The 18,221-nt window shown below is 42.9% G+C and overlaps 1 protein-coding gene across 1 annotated transcript in view; it reads left to right on the top strand.

The window, feature by feature from the left end:
• Nucleotides 1-18,221, top strand: part of IQCA1 (IQ motif containing with AAA domain 1) — a 178,072-nt gene that overhangs the window by 32,937 nt on the left and 126,914 nt on the right. Inside the window, exon 6 of the mRNA XM_061120125.1 lies at nt 12,616-12,821. Coding sequence (XP_060976108.1) covers nt 12,616-12,821 — 206 coding nt within the window. The remainder of the gene's footprint in view (nt 1-12,615; nt 12,822-18,221) is intronic.

The raw sequence follows: 18,221 nt of genomic DNA, 5'->3' as shown, positions 1-18,221 counted from the left end.
GATGGATGTAACATCAGTGAAGAGATGTAGAGTGAGAAGGTGTGGGACAGAGTGACATGCAAATTACAAAACTCTGGTGAGGACAGGGAGACTTCTGTTGCGTCATGGATGGTGGCTGTGTCAGAAAGTTGCCTGAACACTCTTGTATAGAACTGTTGAGAGGACACCGGTCAGAGTCGCCTACTCGTTAATTCACTTTTTAATTTTTTTTTTATTTATTCATTTTGGGCTGCCCTGGATCTTCATGGTTGCATGGGCTGTTCTCTGGTTGCGGCTTCTCACTGTGGTGGCCTCTCCTGATGCAGAGCAAGGGCTCTGGGGCACACAGGCTCAGTAGCTGCCTCTCTCAGGCCCAGTAGTTATGGCACATGAGCTTAGTTACCCCGCAGCACGATGGATCTTCCCAGACCAGGGATCAAACCCGTGTCCCCTGCATTGGTCAGTGGATTCATGACCACTGAATCACCAGAGAAGTCCCTCATAAATTCACTTTTATGGATTCGAAGGGGGCAAAGCCCAGCTAAAACACAGTTTCCCTGTGTGACTCTATGGAAAAAATCGAGTGTGATTTACCGTAAGAACAATGTAATATGTGGGGGGCGGGAGGGGAATGTCATATGACTCACTGGTAAAGAATCATAACATTGATGCATGACCTTAAAACAAATTTACACTTTCATCAGAGACTAAGAAATTTGGGTCCTTTGTAGCAGAGATGCATTTGAACTTCTTCATGAAAACAATGGACTTTAGGAAAGATCAGATAAAAATCTCTGTGAATTATAAACTTGTATTTCATGATACCAGGAATGTAAAACATTACCTGAAAAATATAAGAATTGGTTATTTCTCTCAATGATTAGATAAGGGGAATTCCTATCTCTTTATTTTGACACAAAATCATGACTTTGAGTTATATATTGAAGCAAATTCAGATCACTTGTTTTTTAACATTGTTTTTTAAAAATGATTCTGCAATTCTTATTCTAGATTCACTTTTAAAGTAGTTTTAGGGGTTTTTTTCCTAGTCAAAAGTCGTACATTCTCATGTTCTCATTATACTAAACTTAGACAATAGGCTCATTTTGTTAGACATTCTCATGCATATTTTTATTCAGTATTATATGTGTGATTTTCTTTTTTTTCAACTGACCTTATGTCATTAAGTGAATTCTAACAGCATCTCAATTGTGAATTCAAGTAGAGAAATGCCTCCTGGGGGTTATAAATATTTCTTGGGGATTGTGTGTGTGTGTGTTTGCACCTGCGTACTTGCTACATTTAATTATTTCATCCACTTGGAATCTACTTTCATATATATATTAAATATATATGTATATATATATTGACGTTAGTGGTAAAGAATTCACCTGCCAGTGCAGGAGACCTAAGAGACTTGGGTTCAATCCCTGAGTCAGGACTGAGGATCCTCTGGAGGAGGAAATGGCAACCCATTCCAGTATTCTTGGCTGTGAAATCCCATGGACAGAGGAGACTGGAGGGTGACAGGCCATGAGGTCGCAAAGAGCCTCTGAGCACGTGACCTAAAATGAGTCTTTTAAGACTATCTTTTTTCCACATAATTGATTTAAATGTATAGTTTTGCTGATGTCTTTTGTAAATAAGGCCTTGAATTTTGTCATACACTTGTTTCACAGATTTAGAAATGGGCTTTCATGTCTTTCTCTTACCCCTGGGACTTTCTTCACCTGGTGCAGTTCAGTTCAGCTCAGTCGCTCAGTCGTGTCCGACTCTGTGACCCCGTGGACCGCAGCACGCCAGGCCTCCCTCTCCTGGTAGCCCCTAACATCCTTGGGTTTCACCCGCTAAGATGTGGATGCCCCTGATGTAACAATAAAGCACAACCAAGTGCCAGGCTCCGGGACTGGCTTTAGGCTCCATGGACTCCTCGCAGCCTGATGCTGCCCCATCCTTAGGAGAATCGGCACTGTGTTCACTATCACAGAGGCGGCAAGTGGCCCTGCCAAGACATAAACTAGGCTTTCTGTCCCCAAACCCCCGAGCATGGTCTTGGATCACAGAAGCTAGGGGTCGGTTGCTGCCTCTGCCATCTGCCTGCTGTGTGAATTTGGGAATGTTAACTAGCCTCTCTAGTTCCATTTCCTTGTTTGCTGCTGTTTTTTTCCCATTTCTTTATATGATAAGAATACCTGCCTGGCTGGCTTGCTATAAGGGCTAAAACATTGTTTCTCTTCAGTGAGCTTGCACAACAAAAACTCAGGAAGTCATCCTGTGTCTGCCTCTGTGATTCCTGTCTTAGACAACCCCTCCTCCATCTCTCCTTCTCTGCCTGTTCCCTGTCCTCCCCCTCCCCACCTCACTTCTCCCCTTCCCCTCTCCCCTCCCCTTTTTCATCTCCTCCTCCCCCTCCCCTTCCTCTTCCTTCTCTTTATCATCATCCTTGTAGACTCTGTAGGCCATATGGTCTCTGTCCCAGCTATTCAGGGTGGCCATTGTAGTGTGAAAGCTACCATAGGCAATATGTAAATGAATGGGGATGTCTGCATTCCAGTAAAACTTTATTCACAAAAATAACGGGCCAGGTTTGACCTGTGGGCACAGTGACTGAACCATTTTCTAGAGCCAATTAGTTTTTCCTCAAACCTGATTATTATCAGAATCACTTGAAGATTTTACCAAACTACAAAATATTTTTTGCTTCTACCTCACTGCCAGGGTGGAACTAGGTAGGAGTCTGTACTTTTTTTAATGCTCTTCAGGATTTTGAGGGAAAATGTGAACGTGGAAAAAAGGAGCTCATTAGTACATCTGAGGATGTATTCCATCTGAAATAATTTCCCTGAACAAGTTCAGTTCAGTTAAGTCGCTCAGTTGTGTCTGACTCTTTGCCACCCCAAGGACTGCAGCAAGCCAGGCTTCCCTGTCCATCACCAACTCCCAGAGCTTACTCAAACTCAAGTCTATCACGTCAGTGATGCCATCCAACTATCTCATCCTCTGTCATCCCCTTCTCCTCCCACCTTCAATCGTTCCCAGCATCAGGGTCTTTTCAAATGAGTAAGTTCTTCAAGCAGGTGGCCGAAGTATTGGGGTTTCAGCTTCAGCATCAGTCCTTCCAATGAATATTCAGGACTGACTTCCTTTAGGAAGGACTGGTTGGATCTCCTTGCAGTCCAAGGGACTCTCAAGAGTCTTCTCCAACACCACAGTTCAAAAGCATCAGTTCTTCAGCGCTCAGCTTTCTTTATAGTTCAACTCTCACATCCATACATGACTACTGGAAAAACCATAGCTTTGAGTAGACAGACCTTTGTCAGCAAAGTAATGTCTCTGCTTTTTAATATGCTGTCTAGTTTGGTCATAGCTTTTCTTCCTAGGAGCAAGTATCTTTTAATATCATGGCTGCAATCACCATCTGCAGTGATTTTGGAACCCCAAAAAATTAAGTCTGTCACTGTTTCCATTGTTTCCCCATCTATTTGCCATGAAGTGATGGGATCGGATGCCCTGATGTTAGTTTTCTGAATGTTGAGTTTTAAGCCAACTTTTTCACTCTTCTCTTTCACTTCCATCAAGGGACTCTTTAGTTCTTCTTCGCTTTCTACCATAAGCATGGTGTCCATGAACAAAGTGACTACTAAAAACAAGAAAGGAGCAAATATAAAATAAGAATTTTGGGAGGATAAAAGCATGCTCAAAAAAGCAAAACAATAATAACCCCTCTAATATTCTAAATAATTCCAAATAATAAATGGACATAACTGAAAGCCAAATTAATTGTAAAAGATAAAGAAATCTTTTTGTAGCACAGTGCAAGCAAGTAAACAAGAGATGGAAAATACAAGAGAAAAGTTCAGATCAAACTGGTGGTCTGCCATTTATGTAATATTTATTGCAGGAGGAGAAATGGAGATAAAGAAATAACAGAGAAAAATTTACAGAGGGGAAGACATAATTCTGTCTTTTTAGTACACATCTCTTCATTTTGCTTACTCATTTTTACCACGCCATGTGTCATGCAACATCTTAGTTCCCTGACCAGAGATCCAGCCAGTGCATTGGAAGCACAGAGTCTTTAACCACTGGATGACGAGGGAAGTCCCAAGAAGTAATTCTTTATATTGAATTGATCCACCGAATGGAGAATGTGATACGTGAAGAAATGCACTCACCTAGATTCATTGTGATGAACTTTCAAAAGTCTGTAAAGCATCCTAAAAGCAGAAAAGCTTATCTACAAAGCAGCAGTCATTAAAGTCCCAACAAGCTAGTACCCAGCAGCTCTACCTGTTAGAAGAAATATTCTCCAAGGTTGCTAGTAAACTGCCATTTGAGGGGGAGGGACCAAATGAAGACATTTTAGAAATGCAAGTACTTAGAATATTAATGGCTAACTATATCCATTCTGAAAGTTACACTTAAGGGCATGCTTCAACAAAATGAAAACTGAATAAGAGAATGAAGAGTAAATAGAGAAGCCAAAACAGTGGTTAAATCTAAATAGTTACTAATTTTAAAGGTTAATCACAATCTGTGATTATAGAATAGAAGTTTGGGGGAATAAAAGTGAACACATGCAGAGGTCCTAGACTTGCTTAAAGAAATGGTAGAGATACTAATAAATTCTAGACATAGATAGAAATATAGGTGATAATTATTGTGTTAAAGAACTTCAGAATAACTGGCAAAAGATTAAAAATAAGATGTACAATTTATTAACCACTACATGGCAAGAATGAACAAAGCTAACTGCATAAACCCAACAAAAGCTGTTTGTTAGTTACTCAGTCATATCTGACTCCTTGCGACCTCATGGACTGTAGCCCTGCCAGACTCCTCTGTCCATGGAATTCTCCAGGCAAGAATACTGGAGTAGGTTGCCATTCCCTTCTCCACGGTGTCTTCCTGACCCAGGGATTGAGCCCGGGTCTCCTGCATTGCAGGCAGATTCTTTACTGTCTGAGCCATCAAAAGACAGGAAAGGAAAAACAAGAAATTGTGTTAAAAGGTGTAAGATGGCAGAATTAGCTCCAAATATTTTACTTATCTAATGAATAAAATTCCTCTTTTCTGTAATTCTCAGATTGAATTTTCATATCCAGTTATATGCTGTTGAAAGGCAGAAACTTCAAACATACTGATGCTGAGAAGTTTAAAACAAAGGAACATAAGAGTTGTATCCGTGTTTTTGTTCAGTTGCTCAGTCATGTCTGACTCTTCGTGACCCCATGGACTGCAGCACACCTGGCTTCCCTGTTCTTCACCATCTCCTGGAGCTTGCTCAAACTCATGTCTATTGAGTCAGTGATGCCATCCAACCATCTCGTCCTCTGTTGTCTCCTTCTCATGCCTTGAGTCTTTCCCAGCATCAGGGTCTTTTCCAATGAGTCAGCTCTTCGAATCAGGTAGCTAAAGTATTGGAGCTTAAACTTCAGCATCAGTCCTTCCAATGAATATTCAGAGTTGATTTCTTTTAGGAATCACCAGGGAAGTTCGTGATTGACTGGTTTGATCACCTTGCAGTCCAAGGAACTATCAAGAGTTTTCTCCAACACCACAGTTCAAAAGCATCAATTCTTCAGTACTCAACTTTCTTTATGGTCCAGCTCTCACATCTGTACATGACTACTGGAAAAACCATAGCTTTGAGTAAAAGGATTTTTGTTGTCAAAGTAATGTCTCTACTTTTAATATGCTGTCTAGGTTTGTCATAGCTTTTCTTCCAAGGAGCAAGTGTCTTTTAATTTCATGGCTGCACTCACCATCCCCAGTGATTTTGGAGCCCAAGAGAATAAAGTCTGTCACTGTTTCCATTGTTTCCCCATCTATTTGCCATTGAGTGTTGGGACCAGATGCTATGATCTTCCTTTTTTGAATGTTGAGTTTTAAGCCAGCTTTTTCACTCTCCTCTTTCACTTTCATCAAGAGGATCTTTAGTTCCTCTTTTCTCTCTGCCATAAGGGTGGTGTCATCTGCATATCTGAGGTTATTGATACTTCTCCGGGCAGTCTTGATTCCAGCTTGTGCTTCATTGAGCCCGGCATTTCGCATAATGTACTCTGCATAGAAATTAAATAAGCAAGGTGACAATATACAACCTTGACATACTCTTGTCCCAATTTTGATACAGTCTACTGTTCCCTGCCCAGTTCTAACTGTTGTTTCTTGACCTGCATGCAGGTTTCTCAGGAAGCATGTAAGGTGGTCCGGCATTTGCATCTCTTCCAGTTTGTTGTGATTTTCCAGTTTGTTGTGATCCACACAGTTAAAGGCTTTAGCATAGTTAGTGAAGCAAAAGTAGATGTTTTTCTGGAATTCTCTTGCTTTTTCCATGATCCAACAGATGTTGGCAATTTGATCTTGGATTCCTCTGCCTTTTCTAAATCCAACTTGAACATCTGGAAGTTCTTGGTCCACTTACTGTTGAAACCTGGCTTGGAGAATTTTGAGCATTGCTTTACTAGCATATGAGATGAGTACAATTGTGTGGTAGTTTGAGCATTCTTTGGCATTGCCTTTCTTTGGGATTGGAATGAAAACTGACTTTTTCTAGTCCCGTGGCCACTGCTGAGTTTTCCAAATTTGCCGGCGTATTGAGTGCAACACTTTCACAGCATCATCTTTTAGGATTTGAAATAGCTCAACTGGAATTCCATCACCTCCACTAGCTTTGTTCGTAGTGATGCTTCCTAAGGCCCACTTGACTTCACGCTATAGGATGTCTGGTTCTAGGTGAGTGACCACACCATCCTTGTTATCCAGGCCATGAAGATCTTTTTTATATAGTTTTTCTGTGTATTCTTAGTACCTCTTCTTAATATCTTCTGCTTCTGTTAGGTCCATACCATTTCTGTCCTTTTTTGAGCCCATCTTTGCATGAAATGTTCTCTTGGTATCTCTAATTTTCTCAAAGAGATCTCCAGTCTTTCCCAATATGTTGTTTTCCTGTATTTCTTTGGACTGTTCACTTAGGAAGGCTTTCATATCTCTCCTTGCTATTCTTTAGAACTCTGCATTTGGATAGGTATATCTTTCCTTTTCTCCTTTGCCTTTTGCATCTCTTCTTGTTTCAGCCATTTGTAACGCCTCCTCAGACAACCATTTTGCCTTTTTGCATTTATTTTTCTTGGGGATGGTTTTGATCACTGCCTCATGTACAATGTTACGCACCTCTGTTCATAGTTCTTCAGGCACTCTGTCTATCAGATCTAACTCAGATGTATCAGTGAGTTTGGGTTAACTTGGTAGAGTAAGCATATGTGTTTTCTTGTACTTTCTGCCCAGTGAGGAGTGAGCCAAGATCCTGTTCTGAGAGGGAGGATTGAGAGAACTTACGCGTTCAGTGAGACCCATAGCTCCCTCCCTCTACTGGGCTCAGGCAGCCTTGCTTCCACCGCCTCAGGAGCAGGTGGGAGGAGTTCTATCTGCAGAAACTGACCAGCTCAAAAGAAACACATTTGGATACTGATATTCAGATGCCTCAGCAAATATTCAGATACCTCCAACTGGTATTCAGATACCCCCAGGCTCCTCTCTTCATGGGATTCTCCAGGCAAGAATACTGGAGTGGGTTGTCATTCCCTTTTCCAGGGGATCTTCCCAATCCAGGGATTGAACTGTGGTCTCCTGCATTGCAGGCAGAGCTGTCAAGGAAGCCCATCTTCAGATACCTCCAACAAAACAGCTCTGACCCCCAGCAGTCGGCAGCTACCCTACACAGCTTCCAAACAGGTCTGGGAACCTCCCTTCTAAATAAGGGTGATGGTCAAAGAGTTGCCAGTCACTTAGGAGAGACAGAGATGCAACAGAAAAGAAATTGGAAGGAGAAAGAGGAAGAAGATAAAAATAAAAAACAAAATTCTGAAAGTAATAACCTTAGAGAAACAAAAGCGGATTATTGAATCCAGGAATTAAAACGCCATGCTCCCCACCCGCTACCCCAGAGGAGAACCAAAAAACAGGACAGTGCTGTTGAAGAGTTAAAATATAATAATAGAAATTTCAAAAAATAAAGTTGAAAGAAAAAGTTAAGAAAATCTAAAAAGTAGTCAAATTACAAAGTGATGGATGAGGGATATGTGTAAAGAAAATTGCAGGAGTTCCTTGAAAAAAAGAAGGAAACAGAGGAAGGAAATTATAAAGAAACAGTAACCAAAAAAAAAAAAACTTATAACAAAAGGCTAGGTAGTTTCGGATCTAAATTGGGCCCGACTTTCGGTTGTATCCATATCTTGGCTATTGTGAATAGTGCTGCAGTGAACATGGGATGTAGATATCTCTTTAGGTCATTTCCTTTGAATTCAGTTTAGTTCAGTCACTCAGTCGTGTCCAACGCTTTGTGACCCCATGAACCGCAGCACGCTAGACCTCTCTGTCCATCACCTACTCCTGGAGTTTACCCAAACTCATGTCCATTGAGTCGGTGATGCCATCCAACCATCTCATTCTTTGTTGTCCCCTTCTCCTCCCACCTTCAATCTTTCCCAGCATCAGGGTCTTTTCCAGTGAGTCAGCTCTTCTTATCAGGTGGCCAAAGTATTGGAGTTTCAGCTTCAGCATCAGTCCTTCCAGTGAATATTAAGGACTGATCTCCTTTAGGAAGGACTGGTTGGATCTCCTTGCAGTCCAAGGGACTCTCAAGAGTCTCCTCCAACACCACAGTTCAAAAGCATCAATTCTTCTGTGCTCAGCTTTCTTTATAGTCCAACTCTCACATCCATAGGAATATATACACAGAAATAGGACTGCCGGATCACATGGTAGTTCTGTTTTTAATTTTTTGAGGGAAGCTCCAGAGTGACTATACCAGTTTATATTCCCATCGACAATGCACAAGGGTTCCAGTTTCTCCTGTCCAGCGCTTGTCATCTTTTCTCTACTTGGTAGTAGCCATTTTGACAGATATGAGGTGGTATCTCATTGTGGTTTCTGTTTGCATTTTCCTGATGATCAGTGATGTTCACATATTTTCATATACCTGTCGGTCATTTGTGTGTCTTGTTTGGCAAAAATTGTCTATTAGTTCCTTTGCCTGTTTAGGCTATTTTTTTTTAAATTTTTTTATTAGTTGGAGGCTAATTACTTCACAACATTTCAGTGGGTTTTGTCATACATTGATATGAATCAGCCATAGATTTACATGTATTCCCCATCCCGATCCCCCCTCCCACCTCCCTTTCCACCCGATTCCTCTGGGTCTTCCCAATGCACCAGGCCCATAGGCTATTTTTTAAGTTCCATGTGTTCCTTATATTTTTTCCACACTCCTTATCAGATACGTGGTTTGTAAATATTTGCTCCCTTTCTGTAGGTTGCCTTTTCGTTTTGTTTCTTGTTTCCTTGCTGTGCAGAGACTTTTTAGTTTGGTATAGTCTGACTCATCTAGCTTTGCTTTTGTTGCCTGTGTTTTTGGTGGCGTACCCAAAAAATTATTGCTGAGAAAACTGTCAAGAAGCCTATTCTTTATTTCTTGAGTTGTTTTCTGGCTTCATGTTTTATGTTTAAGTCTTTAATCCATTTTGAGTTGATGTTTGTATATAGTGTGAGATCAGGGCTCAGTTTCATTCTCCTTCATGTGTATATCCTGTTTCCCAACACCATTTTTTGAAGCAACTAATCTTTCCCTATTGTTTTGGATTTGGGGGTATGATACACTTGGAGAGACAATTACTGAAGTTTTAAAATTAGGTATGTGTAAAATGAGCATATTTTTAAAAACCACACAAACACATGCATATAATGATGGAAGTTTTTCAAAGTGACACAGGAGCCAACTGAAAGAGCTCCCAATGATCAAAACTGGGACAATTTGAAAAGAAAATAATAAAGCAACACTGGATTATAACCCAAAGTGTAAAATGAATATCCATGAGGCCATATGGATATAAATACAAGATCAAGTAAATTAACAAATGTGAGAGAAGAGACAAATCATCTTTGTTGTGTGATCCCAAATAACAAGAAGCTGTATCCTCAAGGAGAAGAACTTAAATTTTCACTTCTTAATTGGGGTGCACTTAATGACTTTCCAAAGAGGGCAGTGTGAAGTCTAAGTCAGGTGACCCAGGGAAGCATCGTCAGCCGTAAGTCTTGTTCATAATGTGTGCCCTTGATACGATGTGATGAAAATGGTGCTTTATCTCTGTGGCCTTTCTCTCAATCACCCATGATCCCAGCCTGATCATTACCAGGTAGAACTGTGTGTCAATGTAATTGGTTTCCTGTATAAATCTGTGCATTTTATCTTTGGTGGTGGTTTAGTGGCTGAGTCGTGTCCAGAGCTTTGTGACCCCATGGACTGTAGCCCACCAGGCCCCTCTGTCCATGGGATTTCCCAGGCAAGAATACTGGAGTGGTCGCCATTTCCTTGTCCAGGGGATCTTCCCCATTCAGAGGCTGAACCTAGGTCTACTGCATTGCAGGCAGATTCTTTACCAACTGAACCACCAGGGAAGCCTGCATTTGTTTTGAGAGGAAATCCGTGGACTTCCCCAGATGGACAAAGGTATCTGAGGTACAAACCAGGTTGAGAACCATTGGGCTGTATGGAACATTATCAGATGTGCTAGTTCCTTCTCCCCGTATCCACCCCATCTCCTCACTCTATCCACAGCCCACGTTCTCTTTCCACTTCAGACCCTTGGCTTATCTTATTCACTTGTCCAGGAAGAGGAGGATTTGTTTATGCTTCTGATTTGACAAAAAAATCTTTTGAGGTTAGTTAGCTCAGCCTTTGGAGAAGAAAATGGCAACCCTCTCCAGTATTCTGGCCAGGATAATCCCATGGACAGAGGAGCCTGGCGGGCTGCAGTCCGTGGGGTCACAATAGAGTAGGACAGGACTTAGCAACTAAACAGCAAGAAGCTTTGCCCAAGGTTCCAAGGGCTGTTTAACCATCCCCTCCCAAATAGCCTCTTTGGGAAGGAAGGCCCGCAGAAGGTGGGCAGTGGAGGGGCATGCAGATGACCGAGGAGTCACAGACATCTGAGTTCTGACCTTGGATGTACCCGGGCCCCAGGCTCTGTGCCCTGTGTTCTCAGCCGTGTCCAACTTTGCAACCCCATAGACTGTAGCCCGCCAGGCTCCTCTGTCCAGGAATTTTCCAGGAAAGAACATTGGAGTTGGTTGCATTTCCTCCTCCAGGAGATCTTCCCAACCCAGGAATTGAACCCACATCTGCTGCATAATACTTAACCATGGCTCTCTGGAAAGAAACACATGCATGTGTATTCAGACTTATGTTTATTACCACATCATTGATATAGGATATGTACATGCAATTTACAAATAATAGTGAAATATGCACTTCTGTTCCTTGCACATTCAACGTAGCTGTGGATTCTCTCAGAGCACCTTCCTTGATTTTTACTAAACCCATGTATCTGTTGTCAGTCTGTGGTTGCAGTTGACAAATGAGTGTCGTTTCGGTATGAGTGTTGACTGATATTTTTCTTTGTGTTAATGAGGAAGATGAAAGCGAAACAGCAAAATCTATGCCAGGACGTCACTCATTCACCTTTTTTTTTTTAAGTCAGGGACTCCTTTGCTGAATCAGATGATAGTTTTTGAATGCTGGAAGAATATTTCCTGAGTTTTTTGTGCTATTCACAGTGTGACACAGACATGACACACTTTTATGTTTATCTGCACTTTTATTTTCTCTACCACTTTCTGAAGTCTACACAGTCAAATCAAGTAGTAAATCAAGGCTTCGTCTGTCACACGTGTTCATTTCTAGGGTGTAAGTATTCCCATAGCCGACTTCAGGCTGCTAATCGGAATGAACGTAGGAAGATACTCACAGAAGTACAGCATTATACAGTATTTCATCATACAGACAAGACAGGCATAGTACCATCAAGAGCAAAGAAGACAGTAAAATCCAGCACAAAGTAATTATGAATCAATGCATTTTTAGTATTGGTAGCTTGTGTTGTTAACGCAGTTTATTCTTTTTGTAATGTTATATGTTTACTTCTGGCTGTGCTCTGGGTCTTTGTTGCTCTTCTCTAGTTGTGAGCAGAGGTTACTTTCTAGCTGTGGCGCACAGGCTTCTCAGTGTAGCAGCTTCTATTGTGTGGAGCACGGGCTCTGGGGTGTGAGGGCTTCAGTAGTTGTGGCACACGAGCTTAGACATTCTGCAGCACGTGGAATCTTCCCGGACATTAAACCCATGTCCCTTGCAGTGGCAGGCGGATTCTTATCCACTGGACCACCAGGGAAGTCCTGGCATTGTTTTTTCTTGAAATCAGAATACCCAAACTCTTTTCATCAATTCTTGCTTTCTTACTCTATATTCTTTTCTCTCCCCCTAGCCAAGGAGATTTAGAAAAGCTTTACTTTCTGTAACTTGAATGATTTTTGAATGATTTACCAAGTATGCGTTTTTTAAGCTAACTACCCCCATCCCCAGCCAGTTTCTCGAAAATCTACGGAGTGATCTCATCCTTCCTCCCCATGGTGGTGAATCACTCCTTCAAGTCCTGCAAGATCTGATTCTTTCGTTCTGTTTGTACTCCTTGAGGGCCTTGGGTAAGACACTGTTGAAGATACTGACATGTTTCGTTAGTCTCTAATATTTTTCACCAGCACCGTAACCTTCATGATCTCAAACCTTTTGGCTTATATTTTCAGAATCCACCTCCTTTGTTGAATGAAGTCAGTGCTGCAGTAATCCAGGCTGACAGGCTGTCCCACCTGAGGAATAAGGTGCAGATAAAGCATGAAGAGGAATACAGAGACGCCTTAGTCACGATCAAGGATGACTTGAAACTCACAGAGGGTCCTGACATCAAGGAGAACCTTCAGGATCAGATCCGTCATTGGTTCATCGAATGCAGGTAACTCAGGGCCTCTTTCCTGACAGTCTCTGCTGTGGTGGGTGATGTCCTGGGATATTTTTTAAACATAGAAATATGTTGATATATAGATTCATGTGCCTTTCTGGCTTCATTTTAGAAAAGTAAAAAGGCTAAGAATTCAGGAAATCATTTTTTTTATTAAATTGCTTTTTTCCCCTGTTTTATTAACCGTCGTCCATATAGTACTTTCATAACCACAAGAAGTCAAGCATCATGAGTGGCTGACACAGCCCCAGGTTGGCAGGAGCTCACAGCCCGGGTCTTGTCTCGGATCCAGCCGCATGCAGGTCATGCTTCTGGGGGTTGGCCCTAATTGTACGGGGCTCTAGAGTCTCAATCATGGTCCTTTTCCCTCGAGGCAGCTGCTGAATCTGGGACCTGACGCCTGGTCCCCAGGCCTCCCTGAAATGTTGGGAGGGGAGCAGTCCTGGTGACAAGGCATCGTGTACCTTAAGGCCTTTCTGTACTGAGGGTCTGCCTCTACTAAGGGTCTTAATTAAATGTTTAGCAGTTTAAAACCTGTTTGCAAAAGATGCCTTTTGTTTACAAAGAATGTGCTCCTTTGTTAGAGAAGTACAGTAGAACAAACACTTGTAGAACACAGCGCACATTTCCACCCATTAGAGCAGGCACTTTGCAAGCAACCCAGTTGGAGCAGCTTTAAAATCTATTTCAAGAGGGGAAGGAAAGAGAGCAGAGGGTTGTGATGAGTCCCAGAGCTGTGGAGACAGACACACCACTTGTTTTCATTGATGGGCATCTTGCTGGACCACATCAGATTCAGAGATGCTCAGACACCAACTTTGGTGAGCTCGTCAGGACCAGGGAATTTAACTTGTTGGCAACAGAAAGCCAATCTTTCCTCACAAAGTCTTATATTATAAGATGTTTATATCTGTGGCTCCAAAATCCCTGTGGATGGTGACTGTAGCCATGAAATTAAAAGACACATGATACTTGGAAGAAAAGCTATGACAAACTAGAAGGGGTATTAAAAAGCAGAGACATCACTTTGCCAACAAAGATCCATCTAAACAAAGCTGTGGTTTTTCCAGTGGTCATGTATGGATGTGAGAGTTGGACCATAAAGAAAGATGAGTGCCAAACAATTGATGCTTTCGAACTGTGGTGCTGGAGAAGACTCTTGAGAGTCCCTTGGACTGCAAGGAGATCCAACCAGTCCATCCTAAAGGAAATCAACCCTGAATATTCATTGGAAGGACTGATGCCGAAGCTGAAACTCCAATACTTTAGCCACCTGATGTGAAGAACCTACTCATTAGGAAAGACGCTGAGGCTGGGAAGGATTGAAGGCAGGAGGAGAAGGGGACGAGAGAGGATGAGATGGTTGGATGGCATCACTGACCGAACAGGCATGAGTTTGAACAGACTCCGGGAGGTAGTGAAGGACAGGGAAGCCTGGTGTGCCGAAGCCCCTGGGGTTGCAGAGTTGGACACAACTGAGCAACTGAAAAATGACAAATATCTGTGGTAGGCGGATGACTTCTGCAGACCCTGCCTCTTCCCCCAGTGATGTAGACCTAGAACTTCAGTTCTAAAGGAAAGAATGTGGCAAAAGCGATGGTGACCCTGCCGTCTTGCTTGCCTCTTGGTCCCTCACTTGCTGTCTCCCTCTGGCTCTGAGAGCGGTCAGCTGCTGCCCAGCAGAGGGACCCACTTGGAAGGAACTGACAGAGGTTCCCAGCAACAGCCAGCAAGGAGCCTAGGGCCTCCTTCCAGCCGGAGAAGAACAGAGTCCTTTCCACAATCACATGTGTCAGCTCGGAGAGCGTTCTGCCCGAGACGAGCCTTCCAGTGAGGCTGCAGCCCCAGCCGACACCGACTGCAGCCTCGAGGGGGCGGGGACCCTGAGACACAGGTATTCTGCTGAGCCACACCTGGTTCCCCACCCACAGTAACGTGGGTTTCCGTCACTGTTGGGGTGACTTACAATGCAGCAACGGGTGTCTGACGTACATCAGTTCCTTTACAGTGATTCAGAAAAACCTGAACAGTCGGTAAGCTTCTCTTGCATTAACTCTGGGATCTTAACACAGTATCTCCTCAAGAATCCTTAAATTTTGTAACAAAGCTTCTTTTGGAATGTTCGATATCAGAGTTACATGGCTGTGATTGGGGAGTTTGGTCCTTTATTATATAAATAGAGCTTTTAAATATTTATGATTTCTTAAAATTCAAAATTGATTACTTTTGTGAGTTTTTCTCTTTATATGTGTTTTCAGGGATATTTTATAGCAAAATGGGTTCTCTTTTATCAGCTTCCTCCTCAGTCTTCATTGTGATGATTTCGTGGAGACATAAAATATACATAGATAGGTAGGTAGATAGGTATCTCAAAGTTATCAAATTTTACCCTTAAGTATGAACAGTTTGTGTGTGCTCAGTCGTGTCCGACTCATTGCGACCCTGTGGACTGGAGCACACCAGGCTCCTCTGTCCTTCACTGCCTTCTGGGGTTTGCTCAAATTCATGTCCATTCAGTCGGTGATGGTATCTAACCGTCTCATCCTCTGCCGCCCCTTCTCCTTTCTCGTGGCAAAGGGGCTTGTGTAACCCAATAAAGCTGTGAGCCATGCCGTGCAGGGCCGCCAGGACGAAGGAGTCATAGTGGAGAGTTCTGACAGAATGTGGTCCACTGGAGAAGGGAACGGCAAACCACTCCAGTATTCTCACTGCTAGAACCCTATGAATATGAACAGTTTATCTATATTAATTGTATATTATTAAATATTATATATAATTATATAATTTATTATATAATACACATATTGTTTTATATTAATTATAAAGCTTTAGAAAATAAATCAGAGAAAAGATAAAGTTACCAGCAAAGATGTTACCATTTCATTTTTAAAAATAGCATGTCTTTGTGTTACTCAAATACCAAAACCGAGTATTCTAATCACTTGTTCTCAGGTTGCCCCACCACCACCACCTACCAAACCCCCACTTACAGTATAGGAAAAGCTTAATAGGTAGCGATCTCTTCTGGTTTAAAATAGTCTCTTTAAGGATAACTATGTACTTTGAGTATATCTGCAGTCACTTAGGGTGCCTCCCCATCACAAGTGTCCCATTTTCCTTCCCCTTGTGCCATCTGACTGCAGAGCGAAGTCACCAATCCGCGTAGCACCAGCTGGGAGCCGGGGCGAGTGCCTGGGCAGCCGCAGTTCCGGCCTCTCGTCTCCTGAACAGGCCTCATCCCACTGGGATGCTGAGTCCTTCCCAAGCCCCATGTTCCCCAGGAGCACTGGGGTGCCATGCTCAGGCCTCCGGGGACCAGTGGGCTGTCTCACCAGCAGGTCCCCTGCTCCCGGCTCCATCCAGCCCCCTCACGTGCCGCACACACAGAAACACACCTCACATCGCCCAGGCGGTCCGTGATGCTCTCCAGGCACTCCGGAGTCTCTGCCCCAGTCTCGGCACTCATCCCCTCCTGGTCTGAGACCTTTGGAGGGTGCGGCCCAAGGTCCAGGTGGTGTCCTCACTCCGCTGCCTTCTCTTCTCTTCCCCGTTGGCCTGGACCACCAGCTGATTGTTCAGCTTCAGCCTCCTTAGGACATGCATGCTCAGGGCCTGCCTGCGATTCCTTTCTGCCTCCTCCTTGAGCTGCTGGCATCCTCCCCATTCCTCCTCCAGGTGGTCTGTATGACCACACAAACCGGAGCCTGACGACAGCTGTGTGGCCTTGGGAACCGGCTTAACCTCTCTGTGCCATCCATCTCCTCATCTGTGGTACAGGGACCAGACTCAGGCCTACTTCGTGGGATTGTTAAGAGATGAGACTTAGCCCCCAGAGGCAGGCCGTAATCATTCCCGCTGTGTTGTAGCCATCTGCTCACCCCTGGCCGCCTCCCCTGACGCAGCGGACGCCCCGTGAGGACAGTGCCCGCTGTAGAGAAGGGACGGCGGTGATCACATTTCCCTTCCAAGCAGTGGCCTGTGCAGACCAGCAGGGCCGAGGTTTTCTGTTCTTAGCTGATTACATAATTGTGTCTGGAGGAAATGCACTCGAGATGGTTGTCTGCAATCATGGAAATTTAGGTAGAAAGGCAGCTCTTTCAGAAGAATTGCCTTCTGATTAAATCATCTTGGTTTATAATTGAAACCTTCCTTTTCATAGTTAACGAAGATGATCTGCTCTCTGTTCCTGAACTTTCCTTATCAGCAACTTTCTTCTCTTTTCTGAGGACTTCAGGGAACAGATGTGCGCAAATATATTTCCTGCAGATGAGATAATTCTTTACTTTTTAAAAAAAGATTCTTATTTGTTCATTTCTTTTTGACTCTTGGACCAGGGATTGAACCAGTGTCCCCTGCATTGGCAGGGAGAGTCTTAACCACATAACCATTCTTAACCACCAGGGACGCCCTCTTTACTTTTATATAAACTTTTAAAATCCAGTTTAAAAGGTGACATAACCAAATTGAAAGCACTGTGTACAATTATAACCCCAAATAAGCTAAAATATACATAATGTATACCCACATATACAAAGATAGATTCATACATGGATTTTAATTTTTGAAATATGTGTTTGTGTATGCATGGAAAATTTTTGAAAGGATTCACTAGAAACTTTGTTGGCATGGCTACCACAACAAGAATAGTGATGTTGTTCTTGTCGTTCAGTTCAGTCGCTCAGTCGTGTCCGACTCTTTGCAACCCCATGGACTGCAGCACACCAGGCCCCCCTGTCCATCACCAACTCCCGGAGCTTGCTCAAACTCATGTCCGTCAAGTCGGTGATGCTATCCAACCATCTCATCCTCTCTCATCCCCTTCTCCTCCTGTCTTCAGTCTTTCCCAGGATCAGAGTCTTTTCCAGTGAGTCAGCTCTTCGCATCAGGTGGCCAAAGTATTGGAGCTTCAGCTTCAGCATCAGTCCCTCCAATGAATATTCAGAGTTGATTTCCTTTAGGGTTGACTGGTTTGATCTCCTTGCAGTCCAAGGGACTCTCAAGAGTCTTCTCTAACACCACAGTTTGAAAGCATCGATTCTTTGGCACTCAGCCTTCTTTATGGTCCAACTCTCACATTCATACATGACTACTGGAAAAACCATAGCTTTGACTATATGGACCTTTGTTGGCAAAGTAAAGTCTCTGCTTTTTAATACGCTCTCTAGGTTTGTCGTGGCTTTTTTTCCAAGGAGCACACATCTTATAATTTCATGGCTGTAGTCACCATCCACAGTGATTTTGGAGCCCAAGAAAATAAAGTCTCTCACTGTTTCCGTTGTTTCCCCATCTATATGCCTTGAAGTGATGTTACTTTATGTAGTGGTGTTACTTTTTATTTTATATTCTTCTGTACGGTTAGAAGTCTTTTTTTTATGAGTTATTTTTGTAATTAAA

This window comes from Dama dama, chromosome 20 (genome assembly GCF_033118175.1).
Source record: "Dama dama isolate Ldn47 chromosome 20, ASM3311817v1, whole genome shotgun sequence".
NCBI lineage: Eukaryota > Metazoa > Chordata > Mammalia > Artiodactyla > Cervidae > Dama > Dama dama.
Note: the sequence above shows the minus strand (reverse complement) of the source record. Positions and strands in the feature narration are given on the sequence as shown.